Consider the following 17,506-nt stretch of genomic DNA (forward strand, 5'->3'; position numbering starts at 1 on the left):
GAGGAGAGGGACCGTCCGCCGCCTTGCAGCACCGCCGTCTAGCGATGGTGGAGCAGTGGGGGCCGCACGGACTAGTCTTGTGCCTCTGTACATCCCATGGTTTCAATACCGAGGGGTGGTCATGGCTAAGTCCGGCATCGTGTCCCACGTTGTGGGAGAGGATACGTGGAGGGATACTCGCACGTGCTCGCCCGTTGATGGAGAAAATCAGACACGTGTGCCTCCAAAGGACTCTTAGCTTAAAACTGGTTTCCGCCCGCAATCGGGGCGAGGGTGTATGCGGCGGAGGAGGAGCTAACCTTGTGTTGTTTACTTAGTGTCAGCCTCCAGATGGCGGTAGCATACACCCACAGTACCTGTGACCCCCAATGAGACGAAGGAGAAAGAATGTTTTAAGGCATTTTTATTACTTACAAAAGATTTATTCTGATTTCATGTCAGATATTGAGAAAAACATGCGTCTTTTTATATAGTGTATGTAAACTTCTGGTTTCAACTGTATATGCAAAGGTAAAAAACTGGTTAAGGAATGCGAAACAAAGTCGTTGTAAATGGTTATATGGGATATGGGATAAAGTCAGCAATGGGGACCACAAGGAAAAGCAGTAGGAACCACACGGCTAAGCAGTAGGGACCACACGAATCAGCAGTGGGAACCACAATATACCAGAATGCCCTTCAAACTGCAGGGGACCCCAGCAATCTTCCAGAGAGCTATGGATCGGATCCTAGCTCCTCATAAGAAGTTTGCCGCGGCCTACCTAGAAGACATTGTGGTCTTCAACCGTGACTGGGGTAGTCATCTACCAAAAGTACAGGCGATCCTGGATGTGTTGAGAAATGCAGGGTTCACAGTAAACCCAAAAAAACGTGCCATAGGAAAGGAAGAGGCAAAGTACTTAGGCTATGTCGTCAGGAGAGGCAAAATCAAAACACAAATAAACAAGATTGAGACGATTCAGAAGCGGCCACAACTGCTTTCCTTGAAGCAAGTGAGGGTGTGTCTTGGAATTGTGGGTTATTACTGGCGGTTTAACCCAAGTTTCGCCATAATTGCCACACCTTTGACGGATTTCCTTAAAGGGACAAAATCGACGATGGTTAAATGGTCTACTGAGACTGAGATGCCGTTCCAGGAGCTGAAGCAGGCTCTGTGTAAACATCCAGTTCTGATCGCACTGGACTTCTGCAAAGAATTTGTGGTCCAGACAGATGTGTCAGAAGTCAGCTTGGGAGCCATGCTGTCTCAAGAAATAATTGGGGAAGAAAATCCCATTCTGTATCTGAGCTAGAAACTCTCTTCATGCAAGATAAATTATGTTGCATGATTGGAATGAGAGCTTAGCCATAAAATTGGCCGTAGATACACTGAAATATTACCTGCTAGGCCATAGGTTTAAGCTGGTGTCAGACCATGCCCCTCTGAGATGGTTGAGGGAAAGGAAGGGGAAGAATGCCCGGATGACTTTAATTTTCATGTCGAGCACAGGTCAGGGAAGCTGCATAGGAACGCAGATGCCCTGTCCAGACTCCCCTGTTTAGCGAGTGAAGGTGCCAAAATCCCCGGCTTTGGGCGGGGGGGGGGGTGGGGGGGGTGGATATGTGATAAAGTCACTAGTAGAGATGAGATGACTTTGCCTTTTTTAGGGTCGAGTCGGGTTTCATGAAACCCGACTTTCTCAAAAGTCAAGTCGAACGAAAACGGCCGACTATCGGGAAAAGTCGAAGGTCCGACTGAAACATGAAACCCAATGCAAGTCAATGGGGAAGCAAAGTCGGCAGCGATTGGAGGACAGTAAACACACCTACATGCTGGACCGCTTTTTTAAAGTGCGCGAAATCTCTCTCTCTCTCCATGTCATCTCGTTCCCCACAGTGTACGTCCTTGCTCAGTGGCTGAAAAAGTCACATGCAAGAATTCTGGGACATCCGACTTTGGCGCTCGTTTTGCCGACCGCATGGCCGACTTCACTCTGTGGTCGGGTTTCGGTCGGCGAAACCCGACTTTGCCATAAGTCGGTGACTTATGAATCTGGCCGACCTGTTTCGCTCAACTCTAGTCACTAGTAAAGTTCTGAAGGTGAGACATGTTTCACTGCGCTTAATGGCGTCAGTGATGTGAAACAAAAAGATTTTCCTCCAACACACTAAATGGTGAGAGGGTTTAACAGTTAATTTACATAATGGCCTAGGTTTTCGTGGACAACCATAGAGTGAGCGGGAGGTTGTTAACCTTATCTCCACCCTAGGGAGTGGACTGAGGCTTAAATAGCTGGATTCCAGAAGCAGTCTTGGTTCAGAAGGGCTGGTGAGAGGATCTCTTGTGGTTTGTGTCCTGAAGACGAAAGACTGAACTTGTGTTGCTCCAGAGCGGGCAGCTCCCCGCAAATGTATGGACTGTGGTGCAGCATTTTGGGGGGTTTTTTGCCTACCTGTTTTGCCCGAAGGGCTGTTTTTTTTTTTTTCTTTCATGTTGGTTTATGCTGTCTGTCTAATAAAGCAACAGAAGATTTAAAGAGACAGTGTTCCTGTTTTGTACCTCTGTGTACCGCTGAGTGAACTAAACTACCACACCCTGTACCGTGATCTGGTCTTAAAATGGGTTGACTGGATTGCTTCCACGGAAGTGCTGCTGGCCGGAAGAGCGGACCAGAGGCAGGAGAATGGTACGGTGGCCGGATCAGAACCAGTAGGTTGGTACACTGACAAAATCGTAAGACACGAGAATAGTCAAAAAACGAGCCGAAGTCAAAATAAGGAATGTCTATAGTTAATACAATCAGGATAACCAGAACTTCACTGAAGCTAGTCAAATTATTTCTGGCAGTGGACAGCAGGAGTTCAGGAGCATAAATAGCTTGCTGCCCCACCCAGGTCACACAGCAGGGAGCAAACACTGACCAGAAGTTAACTCTAGGTGTCCTAGCCTGGATGGAACTATAAGTCCCAGATGAAAGACAATCAGAGTTGTCGCTGTGTGTTGTCCGCAACAAGAACGCGCGCTGTCTGGCGACAGAAGCAGGCAAAGGAAAGGCAGACTCTAATATGGATGTCACTGATGGCAATAATATTTTTTTTTCAATGCAAACACATCCAATTCCTTTGTCCTATTTTTTGCGTATATAACCTTTTCTACTACTCACAAGTCTCCAAAAAAGAACTGAGATGTCCCGAGTCTGTTGGAGAGAAGATTCAGACATTCCTTGGCATCTTTGTAGATCTGTTAAAACAAACAGAACCTGCTTAAATGGACTGACAGAAAAATCCCCAAATATACTGACAACTGAAAAGCAATAGACCTGCCACTCTTGTGTCAATTAAAAGGACACTATTCTCGCAAATAAAATGCCTCTATTCAACAACCGCAAACATTTTGGGGCTTGGCTCTCCATCATGAGGCCTAACAGGTTTTGCTAATGGAGGTTTAACATTGGGCAATAAGTAGTAACTCCAGCCAATACTGCTATAAAGGCAATAGTTCAATAGAAAGTTAGATTTGCATATGATAATGACGTGCTAACGTTATAAGACTCAGAGAGGATTAGACTAACGAACCTATGATTAAATATGTCTCTATTCCAGAAGATCCCGAGCCCTGCCAGTAAGAATATTTGAACTTTCTCTCTGCTATTGTTTCTGGATTCAGAAAGTGGAAAACTTTGTCAGCTATTACATTTCTAGCAAACCAAAGCGGTAAAGAGACAAAGTAAATAATGGCAGATCTCCATAGTAAAATCTCATTTATGCCTTATATCAGAAAATAACTATGGCACTGTGAAGATGAATTACACAAAGAAATAACCGCTACCATACATTACACACTGTCACGCTCGCGCCTTGGCAGGTTGGCACGAGCCGGGGGGTTGTGGCCCCACTGTGCCACAAACCAGACTACCCTGGAAGGGACGTGACTGACAGCTACCTCAGTCTTCGCTGGAGCCTCTGATGGTGAGGTCAGGCTTGGGTGGCAGGTAGCTGCCAGGTGCCACTCCAGGGTGGTGTCTGGCTGTGGCTGTTGATCCCACTCGGGGAAAAGGCATTTAGACAAGTGCGACTGACAGGCAGGCAGGTAAGCACGGCTGGTACCCAGGCAGGCACGGCTTGAGACACAGGGCAGGCAGGCACGGCGTCTCGACACTGGCAAGCAGGCACGGCTTCGAGACACAGGGCACGCTGGCACGGGAGAGACACAAGGCACGCTGGCACGGGAGAGACACAGGGCACGCTGGCACGGGAGAGACACAGGGCACGCTGGCACGGGAGAGACACAGGGCACGCTGGCACGGGAGAGACACAGGGCACGCTGGCACGGGAGAGACACAGGGCACGCTGGCACGGGAGAGACACAGGGCACGCTGGCACGGGAGAGACACAGGGCACGCTGGCACGGGAGAGACACAGGGCACGCTGGCACGGGAGAGACACAGGGCACGCTGGCACGGGAGAGACACAGGGCAGGCAGGAGTGGTATATGAAGGAACAGGTTTTGGACCTGTTCACACAAGAGATGCAGGTACGGATGTAGGCACGGATACAGGCAGGAAGAGTGGAATATGAAGGAACAGGTTTGGACCTGTTCACACAGGAGGTGCGGTTTGGATATAGGCAGGAATGCGAAGTAGGCGGAGCCGCAGGAGTGCGGAGCAAGCAGAGCCACAGGAGCTGCAGCAGGAGTGCGGAGCAAGCAGAGCCACAGGAGCTGCAGCAGGAGCGGAGCAAAGCTGAACCACAAAGTCTGTGGAGAGAAGCTGCAGCAAGAGGTTCTGCAGCAGCAGGAGCAGAGAAAAGCTGAACGACAAGGTCTGTGGAGAGATGCTGCAGCAAGAGGTTCTGCAGCAGCAGAAGCAGAGCAAAGCTGAACCACAAGGTCTGTGGAGAGAAGCTGTAGCAAGAGGTTCTGCAGCAGCAGAAGCGGAGAACAGAGCAGAACCGCTAGAGTACGGAGCACAAGCAGACAGGGAGGACACCAGGAAAGACACAGCAGGGAAAGCAACCACAGTCAAGGAGACTGATAGACAAAGGTAGGACAGAGCTCAGACAAGGCATAGGTGTGAGACAAGGTATAGGACCAAGAAGTCAGATACAAAGCAAGGCTGGACCAAGACAAGACAAGGAGTAATGGAACCGGGACCAGGATATTCTGCCTCCTGGAGGGCAGACAGAGAAGTACTAGGCTAAGTACAGAGACAGAGTAAGGACAAGGCACAGAGACCAGGATATTCTGCCTCCTGGAGGGCAGACAGAGTACCAATCAAGGCAAGGGGAAAACCTCCAGAGGAGGAGATACACAGGAGAGGACCTGGCAGGCTCAGTAGCAAGATACTGAGTTTAGACATTGCTCAGGCAAGATTCCAATGGGTGGGGCAGCCCTAAATAGTAGAGGGCTCTAGGTAATTGGTCAGGGACACCTTTTCCAGGTGCACCCTGACTCCATAAGAAGCAGAGTTCAGGCACCGCCCCCTACACACAGTCAGGAAACATGAACACAGCAGACAGGAGACAAGGCAAGGAGCTGGCCTTAAACAGAATTCACAGCATGGCCTGGAGCAGTGAGCAAGTTGGTGAGTGGGGAATGGGAGGCCATGCAGCGATGCCAGCAGAGTTGTTACACACATTACACTGGGTGCAGAATTATTAGGCAAATGAGTATTTTAATCACATCATCCTTTTTATACATGTTGTCCTACTCCAAGCTGTATAGGCTTGAAAGCCAACTGCCAATTATGTAAATCAGGTGATTTGCATCTCTGTAATGAGGAGGGGTGTGGCCTAATGACATCAAAACCCTATGTAAGGTGTGCTTAATTATTAGGCAACTTCTTTTCCTTTGGCAAAATGGGTCAGAAGAGAGATTTGACGGACTCTGAAAAGTCAAAAATTGGGAGATGTATTGCAGAGGGATGCAGCAGTCTTGAAATTGCCAAAATTTTGAAGCGTGTTCACCTAACAATCAAGCGTTTCATGGTAAATAACCAACAGGGTCGCAAAAAGCGTGTTGATAAAAAAAGGCTCAAAATAACTGTCCATGAATTGAGGAAAATCAAGCGTGAAGCTGCCAAGATGCCATTTGCCACCAGTTTTACCATATTTCAGAGCTGCAGCGTTACTGGTGTATCAAAAAGCTCAAGGTGTGCCATACTCAGGGACATGGCCAAGGTAAGGAAGGCTGAAAAACAACCACCTTTCAACAAGAAACATAAGATAAAACGTCAAGACTGGGCCAAGAAATATCTTAAGACTGATTTTTCTAAGGTTTTATGGACTGATGAAATGAGAGCGACTCTTGATTGGCCAGATGGATGGGCCTAGGCTGGATCAGTAAAGGGCAGAGAGCTTCACTCCGACTCAGACGCCAGCAAGATGGAGGTGGGGTACTGGTATGGGCTGGTATCATCAAAGATGAACTTGTGGGACCTTTTCGGGTTGAGGATAGAGAGAAGCTCAACTCCCAGACCTACTGCCAGTTTCTGGAAGACACCTTCTTCAAGCAGTGGTACAGGAAGAAGTCGGTATCGTTCAAGAAAAACATGATTTTCATGCAGGACAATGCTCCATCACATGCATCCAAATACTCCACAGCGTGGCTGACCAGTAAAGGTCTAAAAGAAGAAAAAATAATGACATGGCCCCCTTGTTCACCTGATCTGAACCCCATAGAGAACCTGTGGTTCCTCATAAAATGTGAGATCTACAGGCAGTGAAAACAGTACACCTCTCGGAACAGTGTCTGGGAGGTTGTGGTGGCTGCGGAGGCAATGTTGATTGCTAACAGATCAAGCAACTGACTGAATCTATGGATGGAAGGCTTTTGAGTGTCATTGTAAAGAAAGGTGGCTATATTGGTCACTGATTTTTTTTTGTTTTGTTTTTGAATGTCAGAAATGTTTATTTCTAAATTTTGTGTTGCTCTATTGGTTTACCTGGTGAAAATAAACAAGTGAGATGGGTATCTATTTGGTTTTTATTAAGTTGCCTAATAATTCTGCACTGTAATAGTTACCTGCACAAACAGATATCCTCCTAAGATAGCCAAATCTAAGAAAGAAACCCATTCCAACTTCCAAAAATATTAAGCTTTGATATTTATGAGTCTCTTGGGTTGATTGAGAACATAGTTGTTATTCAATAACAAAAAGAATCCTCTCAAATACAACTTGCCTAAAAATTCTGCACCTAGTGTATATAAAGGCGTCCTGTTAATACTTGGGTAAGAGTAATGCCACTTCTAGAAAAAAAAGCACGTAATGTTTTTCTCTTGGTTTGTTTGTTTGTGACCACAGTTATACTTTAAGGGTAAGTGCACACGTTGCAGAGTTTGATGCGTTTCCGCAGCGTTTTTGGACGTGCGGAATTGCCTCAACACTCTCTCTTTCTCAGCAAGTTCACAAACCGAATCCGCACAGCAAAAACGCATTAAAATCAGCAAGTAATCCGCATCAAGCAGAAAATTCCGCAGACTAATCTGCAACGTGTGCACATACCCTATGACTATGTTCCCACGATGAGCTTATATTTTACAGAATTTTTCAAATATGTTACTTGGCAAATTAGTTTTTTTATTGCAATTTTTTTACATGCATTTTTAATGCGTTTTTTGGTGTCTTTGCTCCTTTGAGTACAAGCAATATACTGCCACTTATTTTGAGGATAGTAGAACAAAAAAAGTACTGGAGCATGAAAAGCACCCAGCAGACAACATAACACCTTTAATTCTAGCGACTGGAAAGAACAGAGACCTTTTAGGACACAAAATAAATGTAATAAAATCCTAACAGTCTGCATTCTGTAATTACCTGAGCTTCCACTTCATTCATGCTGTATAGCGGTGGTTGTCCCTTGGTCACCATAATTCTATTCAGAGCTTCTCTTGACATCTTTCCGGGTAAGTAAAATCTTAAAGGGAAAGGAGTCCGTGAAGAGTACCAGGGCCTCGTCACACTGGAGTAATTGTCAGAATCAACCCAAAACGTATGCAGCTGGGACAACAGCAGAAAAGATTGGTAAAAATACAGGAACTGCTGGAATATCCTTTTGTGAGGTCAAAGTGAAAATATTGCCTGGACACTACAGTATGTGACCCTTCTGTAGAGGCAATTTACACTGCTGAAAAAAATAAAGGGAACACTCAAATAACACATCCTAGATCTGAATGAATGAAATATTCTCATTGGATACTTTGCTCTGTACAAAGTTGAATGTGCTGACAACAAAAATCACAAAAATCATCAATGGAAATCAAATTTATTAACCAATGGAGGCCTGGATTTGGAGTCACACACAAAATTAAAGTGAAATGTAATGTGGAAAGTGGAATGTAATGTCCTTAAAACAAGTCAAAATGATGCTCAGTATTGTGTGTGGCCTCCACGTGCCTGTATGACCTCCCTACAACGCCTGGGCATGCTCCTGATGAGGCGGCGGATGGTCTCCTGAGGGATCTCCTCCCAGACCTGGACTAAAGCATCCGCCAACTCCTAAACAGTCTGTGGTGCAACGTGATGTTGGTGGATGGTACAAGACATGATGTCCCAGATGTGCTCAATCGGATTCAGGTCTGGGGAATGGGTAGGCCAGTCCATAGCTTCAATGCCTTCATCTTGCAGGAACTGCTGACAAACTCCAGCCACATGAGGTCTGGCATTGTCCTGTATTAGGAGGAAGCCAGGGCCAACCACACCAGCATATGGTCTCACAAGGGGTCTGAGGATCTCATCTCGGTACCTAAGGGCAGTCAGGCTACCCCTGGCGAGCACATGGAGGGCTGTACGGCCCTCCAAAGAAATGCCACCCGACACCATTACTTACTGCCAAACCGGTCATGCTGAAGGATGTTGCAGGCAGATCGCTCTCCACGGCGTCACCAGACTCTGTGACGCCTGTCACATGTGCTCAGTGTGACGAATTTGCCAATCCTGGTGTTCTGTGGCAAATGCCAAGTGTCCTGCATGGTGTAGAGCTGTGAGCACAACCCCCATCTGTGGACGTCGGGCACTCAGACCATCGTAAAGGAGTCGGTTCCTAACCGTTTGTGCAGACACATGCACATTTGTGGCCTGCTGGATGTCATTTTGCAGGGCTCTGGCAGTGCTCCTCCTTGCACAAAGGCCGAGGTAGCAGTCCTGCTGCTGGGTTGTTGCCCTCCTACAGCCCCCTCCACATCTCCTGGTAGCGCCTCCAGCCTCTGGACACTACGCTGACAGACAAAGCAAACTTTCTTGCCACAGCTCGCATTGATGTGCCATCCTGGATGAGCTGCACTACCTGAGCCACTTGTGTGGGTTGTAGAGTCCGTCTCATGCTACCACGAGTGTGAAAGCACAACCAACATTCAAAAGTGACCAAGAAAGTATTGGTACTGAGTTGTGGTCTGTGGTCCACACCTGCAGGACCACTCCTTTATTGAGTGTGTCTGACCATGACCATGCGCACGTCAGCGCACCCATAGACTATAATGTGTTTTTGGGTGAATTTCGTGTGCATTGCGTGCGCATGCGTTTTTTTTGAGACAGGTCGGGCGTACAAAAGATGCAACAGGATGCATTTTGTGCGCCCGGGTGCACACTACAAAAAAACGCATGACTATGCACACCCATGTTAGGCTAGTTTCACATTAGCGTTTACGGCCACAGCGTCGGGCTGCGCACGGCCGCCGCTAAGCCCCGCCCCCTGCCGCGCCTCCGCCGGTAGCTCCGCCTACGGACGCATTATGCTGCATGCGTCCTGCGTCCCCAGTGCTAAAGATAGGGGACGCATTTGGCGGCGCATGCGTCCTTTTGAGGCTGCGCTGACCAGCACCAAACGCAACAGGTCGCAATTTGGTGCGCTCGGCGCAGCGTCAAAAGGACGCATGCACCGCCAAACGCATACCTGCCCACGGCCTGCGTCCCCAGTGCTAAAGATAGGGAACACAGGAGGCATGCAGCGTCATGCGTCCGTAGGCGGAGCTACCTGCGGAGGCGTGACAGGGGCGGGGCTTAGCTGCGGCCGTGCGCAGCCCGACGCTGCGACCGTAAATGCTAATGTGAAACTAGCCTTTTAAGTATAGGGGAAAAAAACGCATGCGCATTTATGCGCAAAAAAAACGCAAGTGTGAAACCAGCCTTATTCCCAAAATAGTGTTATTCCCTATACATAGCAGTCAAACCCATGTTACTCCAAGAACAGGACTCTACAACTTCCACTCCATTCACAATGGGGCTCTGCAGAGCCGTATTTCAGAGTGCCTTGTATATATTGCCAAATTTGCTCACATCTATTCAATACGCCACAAGGATCTTAACAGGTTCCACTACAGCGAATACAACCAAAAAAGTTGCTCAACATCGAGAGAAGCATTTCTTTACCACATTTTAAACAATGACAGCCTTATTATTATAGGATGCTTTTGAGACTTTTCTGATACTACATGAGTAGCAGTGCTCTCCCAGTACAAAATTTGTACTAATATATTGTAGTAAATAACATTTATTTCACAGGAGCAAGGGGCCCGGATAATCCTACTCTCCCCTTGGTCCTCTACATACCCTCCTCTCTTTCAGTATAATTCATAGGGTTAAAAGATTTGTACAGCATTGTCTAAATACGTACTATTGCTGGTAGCAGCTTTTCCTCAAGTAGGGCGATGTATGCCAGGGTGTCGGATCCCTCTCTTGCTGACAACACATAATCAGCATTATATTTCTGGAAATAACACAAGTAAACATCATCAGTGATAACACTTTGCTGCATTTTTATAACAGTTATGCTGCTCCTATTACTTCAAAAACAGTGAAAAATCATAAGAACAGTATATTCACTTTACTGTTCCTCTACATCACTAACATTCCGAAACTGATCACCTGCCAGTCTTTGTAATTCCTGCACCATCTGTATGGCAATCATTGGCTGCAGCATTGACATGTTAGTCACTATTTGTCCAGACAGAGTGGAAAGTACAAAGAAAAGCAATGGGCTTCTAGAAATGTCAAAGCGTAATAGTTGGGAATATCAATTCCTTCTTTTATTATCTTACAAAATTCTGAGCATTTGTTAACAAAATCTAAAGGGTTTTCTGGTCTGAAACGAAAAGCCTGATCCCAGAAGCCAGCTGCTGAAGGCATCTCTCATCATTGTCTCCTGGTCACGCTGATCCCAGCGCAACCCTTAGACAATGATGGGAGTTGTACTCAGCAGCAGCTGTGTCATTCTGTGTAAAATATAGAATTTAAAAAAAAAACAGTGTGGGCTGCCGCACAGTTTTCACAACCAACAGAGGGAAAGCTCATGGCTGGGGGCTGATGTAAATATTCTGGGACAAGGGACAATACCCCATAAGGTTCCCAGAAAATTAATAAACAGCTCATAGCTGTTTGCTTAGCTTTTACTGGTGAATTTACAGGGGATCCCAGAAAAAAAACTGCGTACGGTCCCCCTACAAATTCAAATCAGCAAAGGTTAAACAGACAGCTGTGAGTTGATATTCATAGTCCGGGAAGGTGTCAGAGACATTGCCCCACCAGGCTACCAACATCAGCCCTCTGCCACCCTAGAAATGGCGCATCCATTAGATGCACCAATTCTGGGGCTTAGCCTCGCTCTCCCAACTTGCCCTGTGGAGGTGGCAAGTGTGGCAATATTTGTGGGGTTGATGTCATCTTTGTATTGTCAGGTGACATCAAGTCCAAGGGTTAATAATGCAGAGGCGTCTATAAGATGCTCCCATTACTAACCCCATAGTAAGTATTGAAATAAACACAGCAAGATTAAAATCCTTTATTTGAAATAAAAACCAACGTGTTTTACACATTTATTTAAGGATAAAAAACATATTGAAGCCCTTGTCCCCTGTAAAAAAGAAAATACTAAACAACCATATCCCTCACCTGTCCGAAGTGCAGATAAGCCATACTATCCCACGTGATATGTGGTTTACAGCCTAAATGCAGGCATGATGCGACTGTCCACTCTGAAAACCATTGGAAAATGAGGTGCTGCAAGTGTAGCTTTATTGACATCATAGAGGTCACCTTCGGTCATTGAAGTTGCGTCTCCACACTTCACTGCGAGAGGCCAGATGAACTGCGGTGACCTTAATGAGATCACAGCAAGCACCATGAGAAAATTCACCTGTGCAGTATGCATTTCATCCGTGCTGTGAAAAAAAAAACCTAACATGTCGGCCAAGCGCGCACCATTGAATACAATTGAATACAATGGGTGTGTGTCCGCATTTGTGACCCTTAAAAAATAGACCGCATACAGACACAAAAAAACGTTCTTGTGTAGAAGGCCTTACTAAAATGTATTTAATACTTTGTACAAAAGTCTTTGTTGGTGGTGGCAGCTTTTAGATGCCTCCTGTATGGTGAAATTAGTCGCAGGCATTGCTCAGGTGTGATTTTGGCTCATTCTTCCACACAAACACTCATCAAATCCTGAAGGCTGTGTGGGCTCTTTCTATGAACTCTTAGCTTTAGTTCCTTCAATACATTTTCTATTGGATTTGGGTCAGGTGATGGGCTGGGCCATTCTAGCATCTTTATTTTTCTTTTTGTAAAACCAACTGAGAGTTTCCTTGGCTGTTTTGTTCGTTGTCTTGCTGAAATGTCCACCCTTGTTTCATGTTCATCATCCTGGTAGATGGCAGTAGATTTTTATCAAGAATGTCTCAGTATATTTCTCCATACATCCTTCCTTCAGTCACATGAAGTTTGCCAGTGCAGTATGCTGAAAACAACCTCACACCATAATGTTCCCACCTCCATTCTTCCCAGTTGGTATGATGTCCTAAAGTAGTGTGCATTGTGGTATCCAATAAGTTCAATTTTGGTTTCATCTGACCAGACTATATTCTCCCAGTATTTCACAGGCTTGTCTAAATGTTGTTGAGTAAACTGTAAACATGCTTTTTGTTCCGCAATGGAGTCTTGTGTGTTGAGTGTGCACACCGGTCATGGAGGTTGAGTGCATTACTTATAGTTTTCTTTAAAACAATTGTACCTGCTGATTGCAAGTCTCTGTAGCTCTCCAGAGTTGGCCCTTGAACATCTCTTCTGATAATTCTTTTCAGTCCTCTGTTTGAAATCTTACACTTAATGTAATTTATGGACATCTATGGTGTTTTTGCCAGTGTGGATTGGATGAGCTGTTACCGACATCTGTTGAGAATTTCATGTCAATAGCACCTTTCGAAATATATTTACAAAGAAAATTGGTGACGCGTTCAATACTTATTTCACCAGCGATACATAAACATGTCAAAACATGAACATTAGGGTCCCGATTCTTGTATTTCACATGGTGGTAAGGTGGATTATGAGGCGCCTGATTCATTAAGAGGCATAAGGAGGTAACCACAACGGCTTCTATTTCATTTGTCAGAGTCTGCCATTTCTCTCCAGCAGAATAGGAAACGGTGTTAAGCTTTGTAATTTCAATGGGATAAGACGTGGTCGACCACCGGAGATGCGGGCTTCTCTACAAAAAGCTACTGCGGCCTGCTGTTCTAGCTTAGGAATCTGAGTGATTTTTTCTGACTAGTTATGAAATGTGTGCCAGTCCCTAGTAACAAGATATAAGCATTCCAGAGCCAGATCTTTGAACCGATACCTTTCTCCCCCATATGGGACTCAGAGATGAGCGATATATACTCAGGGGTCACTGGAGAGGTGGGAATGACAAGTCACTAATAAAAAGTAATGGACTGAAACTTCTCCTGGAGATGATCTTACACGTGTGAAATATATACCCACACTATGACAATCCATACTGCGGAGACTTCAACACGTTAATGAAATGGTTCTTTTTATTTAACCCGTAAAGGACAGGGTTATTCTGAAAGCCAGAAGAACAAGACTTCCTGAACAACTTCTATTAACCCTTGATTGGGAAAAACAGAAACTATGCTATTGCTTCGCCAATTATGCCATTCACTGTGGAACATTAATAACATGCTATATTTATTCTGCGTGTCATTAGGATTACAAAAGTACCAAATTTTGCATGTTTTATGACATTTCCATGAAAAAAAACAAAACACTTATTTCAAAAAGATTTATTGATTTTTTTCATCTATTTAGCTGTGTTGGAGTTTATTTATTTTGCATGACAAGATGTCGTTTTCATTTTCAGGGGTAAAGGCAACTTATAATATCTTTGGGAGTCGGGATAAACCAAAAACATCAATTTGAGCAATGCTTTTAATTTCCGTTTTACAGTGTTCATCATACAGGGTAAATAATGTGATAATTACAAAGTGGCGATACCAGTTTTCTTATTTTTTTCACCATAAAAAAGTATGTTTTATTATTTTGTTTCTTCACTGCAATGTTTTTTTTTTATAACCTACCTCTAGGCAACCTATTAGACTCTACCTCTGGCAGGTCAATGTATATGGCACACAATTGTTAGGCTTCTGGTTGCAATGGCAACCTATCAGAAACCCTTGACCGCTATTGATCGAGGATTCTATGGGGTTAACAGTTGGAATCTTAGCTAGCTCCTAAGCCAACGACAATTCTCTTTTATACTTTCTGACATAAAACCTTACATGTGCTTTTAAGCTAATGTTATAATATAACATGAAAGTTAGTTATGATATATGGCCTAATAAAAGGAGACATAACCAAGAAGCTACCAGATGAACAAGAAAAGCCATGAAATGATGGGGTTGTTTCAGTATGAATGAATGGCGTTGTAATGCACACCTTTATTAATGTGTTGCTGCCTCTGCTGGGTACTGCAGAATAGCTCTTATTTAGGAGAATATAAGGGGAGAAGATAGGATGTCTTCTGCAACACTCAGCAGGGTCCACTACTCATTAAACGGAGGGCATATTTAATAACCTTTGATCCGACAACCCTTTTTTAAGCACCAATGTTTTTTCCACTGTAACTTTAGTCTGATCCCAACACATCCACATTCCTATTGCACGAGTATTCATCAAACAGTGCAAGTGGAAATTCATGAGAACAAAAACATTATTACTAAACATTTTGTGGATTACCAAACTTTCCACTTAAGTCAGGTGGCTGACTGGCATTTCGAAGAATGCTTCTTACAGATGTCTCATGACTGTGCCACACTCAATTAACTCCAGCCAGAAGACAGAGTTTGAGCTCAGAATTAGGGCACTTATTCAATGACTTCCAAAGAATGACATCAGTTTTTGAAATGAACCAGTTTACAGAAAAGCTATAGAGAGTTTCCAGCTCTGGAAGACTTGTCCATCCCGCATTATACTAGGATTTCAATGATAGCAATAGGCACTGTCAGGGCGTAGTGAGCACCTGGCACACCAGGACAAGTCCTGAGGCCCTCAGCACCAGGGCCATGGAGTCGGTAAGCCAAACCCCGACTCCTCACTTTCCCTGACTCCTCACTTTCCCTGACTCCCAACTCCACAGCACTGCCTCACTACTGTGCATGTACGTAAAGTGCAGCACAGATTCATCTCATCTATGACTCCACAGCACTGCCTCACTACTGCGCATGTACGTAAAGTGCAGCACAGATTCATCTCATCTATGACTCCACAGCACCGGTCACTACTGAGCATATACAGTACATAAAGGGCAGCACAGATTCATCTCAGCTAACAGAGATCCTTAGATCAGGAACAGAACAGACATTTATAGGACATTTCATCACTTTCCTAAATTATTCTGAAAATATTTACAGCGCATCCTGCAATGAACTTCTGTACCCAATTTATTATATATTTTAGGAGTCGGTCCATTTTATACCGACTCCACAGCCCTATTCAGCACTGGGAATGGCCAGTATGTCCAGCTCTCAAACTGTGTGTTTCAAAAAGATAGAATGCAGGGCTGTGGAATCGGTAAGCTAAACCTCTGACTCCAATTTCCCTCACTCCCAACTCCGACTCCCACAACACTGGTCTATACTGAGCATGTGTATAAAGTGCAGCACAGATTCATCTCAACTAAAAACCGAGATTCTTAGATCAGGAATAGAACAAACATTTATAGACATTTCATAACTTTCCCAAATTCTTATGAAAACATTTACTACACATCCTACATTATACTACTGTGCCCAATTAATTATATACAGTGCCTTGCGAAAGTATTTGGCCCCCTGGAACTTTTCAACCTTTTCCCACATATCATGCTTCAAACATAAAGATACCAAATGTAAATTGAACACAATTGTGAAGTTGAATGAAATTTATTGGTTATTTTAAATTTTTGTGGAAAGTCAAAAACTGAAAAGTGGGGAGTGCAATATTATTCGACCCCTTTACTTTCAGTGCACCAAACTCACTCCAAAAGTTCATTGTAGATCTCTGAATGATCCAATGTTGTCCTAAATGACTAATAATGATAAATATAATCCACCTGTGTGTAATCAAGTCTCCGTATAAATGCACCTGCTCTGTGATAGTCTCAGGGTTCTGTTTGAAGCACAGAGAGCATCATGAAGACCAAGGAACACAACAGGCAGGTCCGTGATACTATTGTGGAGACGTTTAAAGCCGGATTTGGATACAAAATGATTTCCAAAACTTTAAGCATCCCAAGGAGCACTATGCAAGCGATCATATTGAAATGGAAGGAGTGTCATACCACTGCAAATATACCAAGACCCGGCCGTCCCTCTAAACTTTCATCTCAAACAAGGAGAAGACTGATCAGTGATGCAGCCAAGAGGCCCATGATCACTCTGGATGAACTGCAGAGATCTACAGCTGAGGTGGGGCAGTCTGTCCATAGGACACCAATCAGTCGTACACTGCACAAATCTGGCCTTTATGGAAGAGTGGCAAGATGAAAGCCATTTCTCAAAGATATCCATAAAAAGTGTCATTTAAAGATTGCAACAAGCCACCTGGGAGACACACCAAACATGTGGAAGAAGGTGCTCTGGTCAGATGAAACCAAAATCGAACTTTTTGGCAACAATGCCAAATGATATGTTTGGCGTAAAGGCAACATAGCTCATCACCCTGAACACACCATCCCCACTGTCAAACATGGTGGTGGCAGCAACATGGTTTGGGCCTGCTTCTCTTCAGCAGAGACAGGGAAGATGGTTAAAATTGATGGGAAGATGGATGGAGCCAAATACAGGACCATTCTTGAAGAAAACCTGATGGGAGTCTGCAAAAGACCTGAGACTGGGACGGACATTGGTCTTCCAGCAAGACAGTGATCCCAAACATAAAGCAAAATCTACAATGGAATGGTTCACAAATAAACGTATCCAGGTGTTAGAATGGCCAAGTCAAAGTCCAGAAATGAATCCATTCGAGAATCTGTGGAAAGAGCTGAAAACAGCTGTTCACAAACAATCTCCATCAAATCTCACTGAGCTCGGGGGGGGGCGTGGCTATGTAGTGAGAGAGAGAGAGGACGCTGGATGGGAGAGCTCCTCATAATCCTGCCTAATCCTAGACGCTGGACCCTTTTTCAGCGATATATTCGGGGCTACCTGGACCCCCCTGGACAACGGGATCCCCCTGGACCCCCGCAGGAGGACGGTGAGTGGCTTTGTGAGCGAGCGGCT

The 17,506-nt window shown here is 44.9% G+C and overlaps 1 protein-coding gene across 2 annotated transcripts in view; it reads right to left on the reverse strand.

The window, feature by feature from the left end:
- Positions 1 to 17,506, reverse strand: part of MTX3 (metaxin 3) — a 75,323-nt gene that overhangs the window by 19,842 nt on the left and 37,975 nt on the right. For both annotated transcript variants that reach the window (XM_073584175.1, XM_073584174.1), the window contains 3 exons: positions 10,588 to 10,680; positions 7,794 to 7,976; positions 3,144 to 3,220 (listed from right to left, as the gene is read on the reverse strand). In XM_073584175.1, coding sequence (XP_073440276.1) covers positions 3,144 to 3,220; positions 7,794 to 7,976; positions 10,588 to 10,680 — 353 coding nt within the window. The remainder of the gene's footprint in view (positions 1 to 3,143; positions 3,221 to 7,793; positions 7,977 to 10,587; positions 10,681 to 17,506) is intronic.

The sequence above is a fragment of the Dendrobates tinctorius genome, unplaced genomic scaffold (assembly GCF_039654945.1).
Source record: "Dendrobates tinctorius isolate UK_male_01 unplaced genomic scaffold, ASM3965494v1 ptg000083l, whole genome shotgun sequence".
In the NCBI taxonomy this organism is placed as follows: Eukaryota; Metazoa; Chordata; class Amphibia; order Anura; family Dendrobatidae; genus Dendrobates; species Dendrobates tinctorius.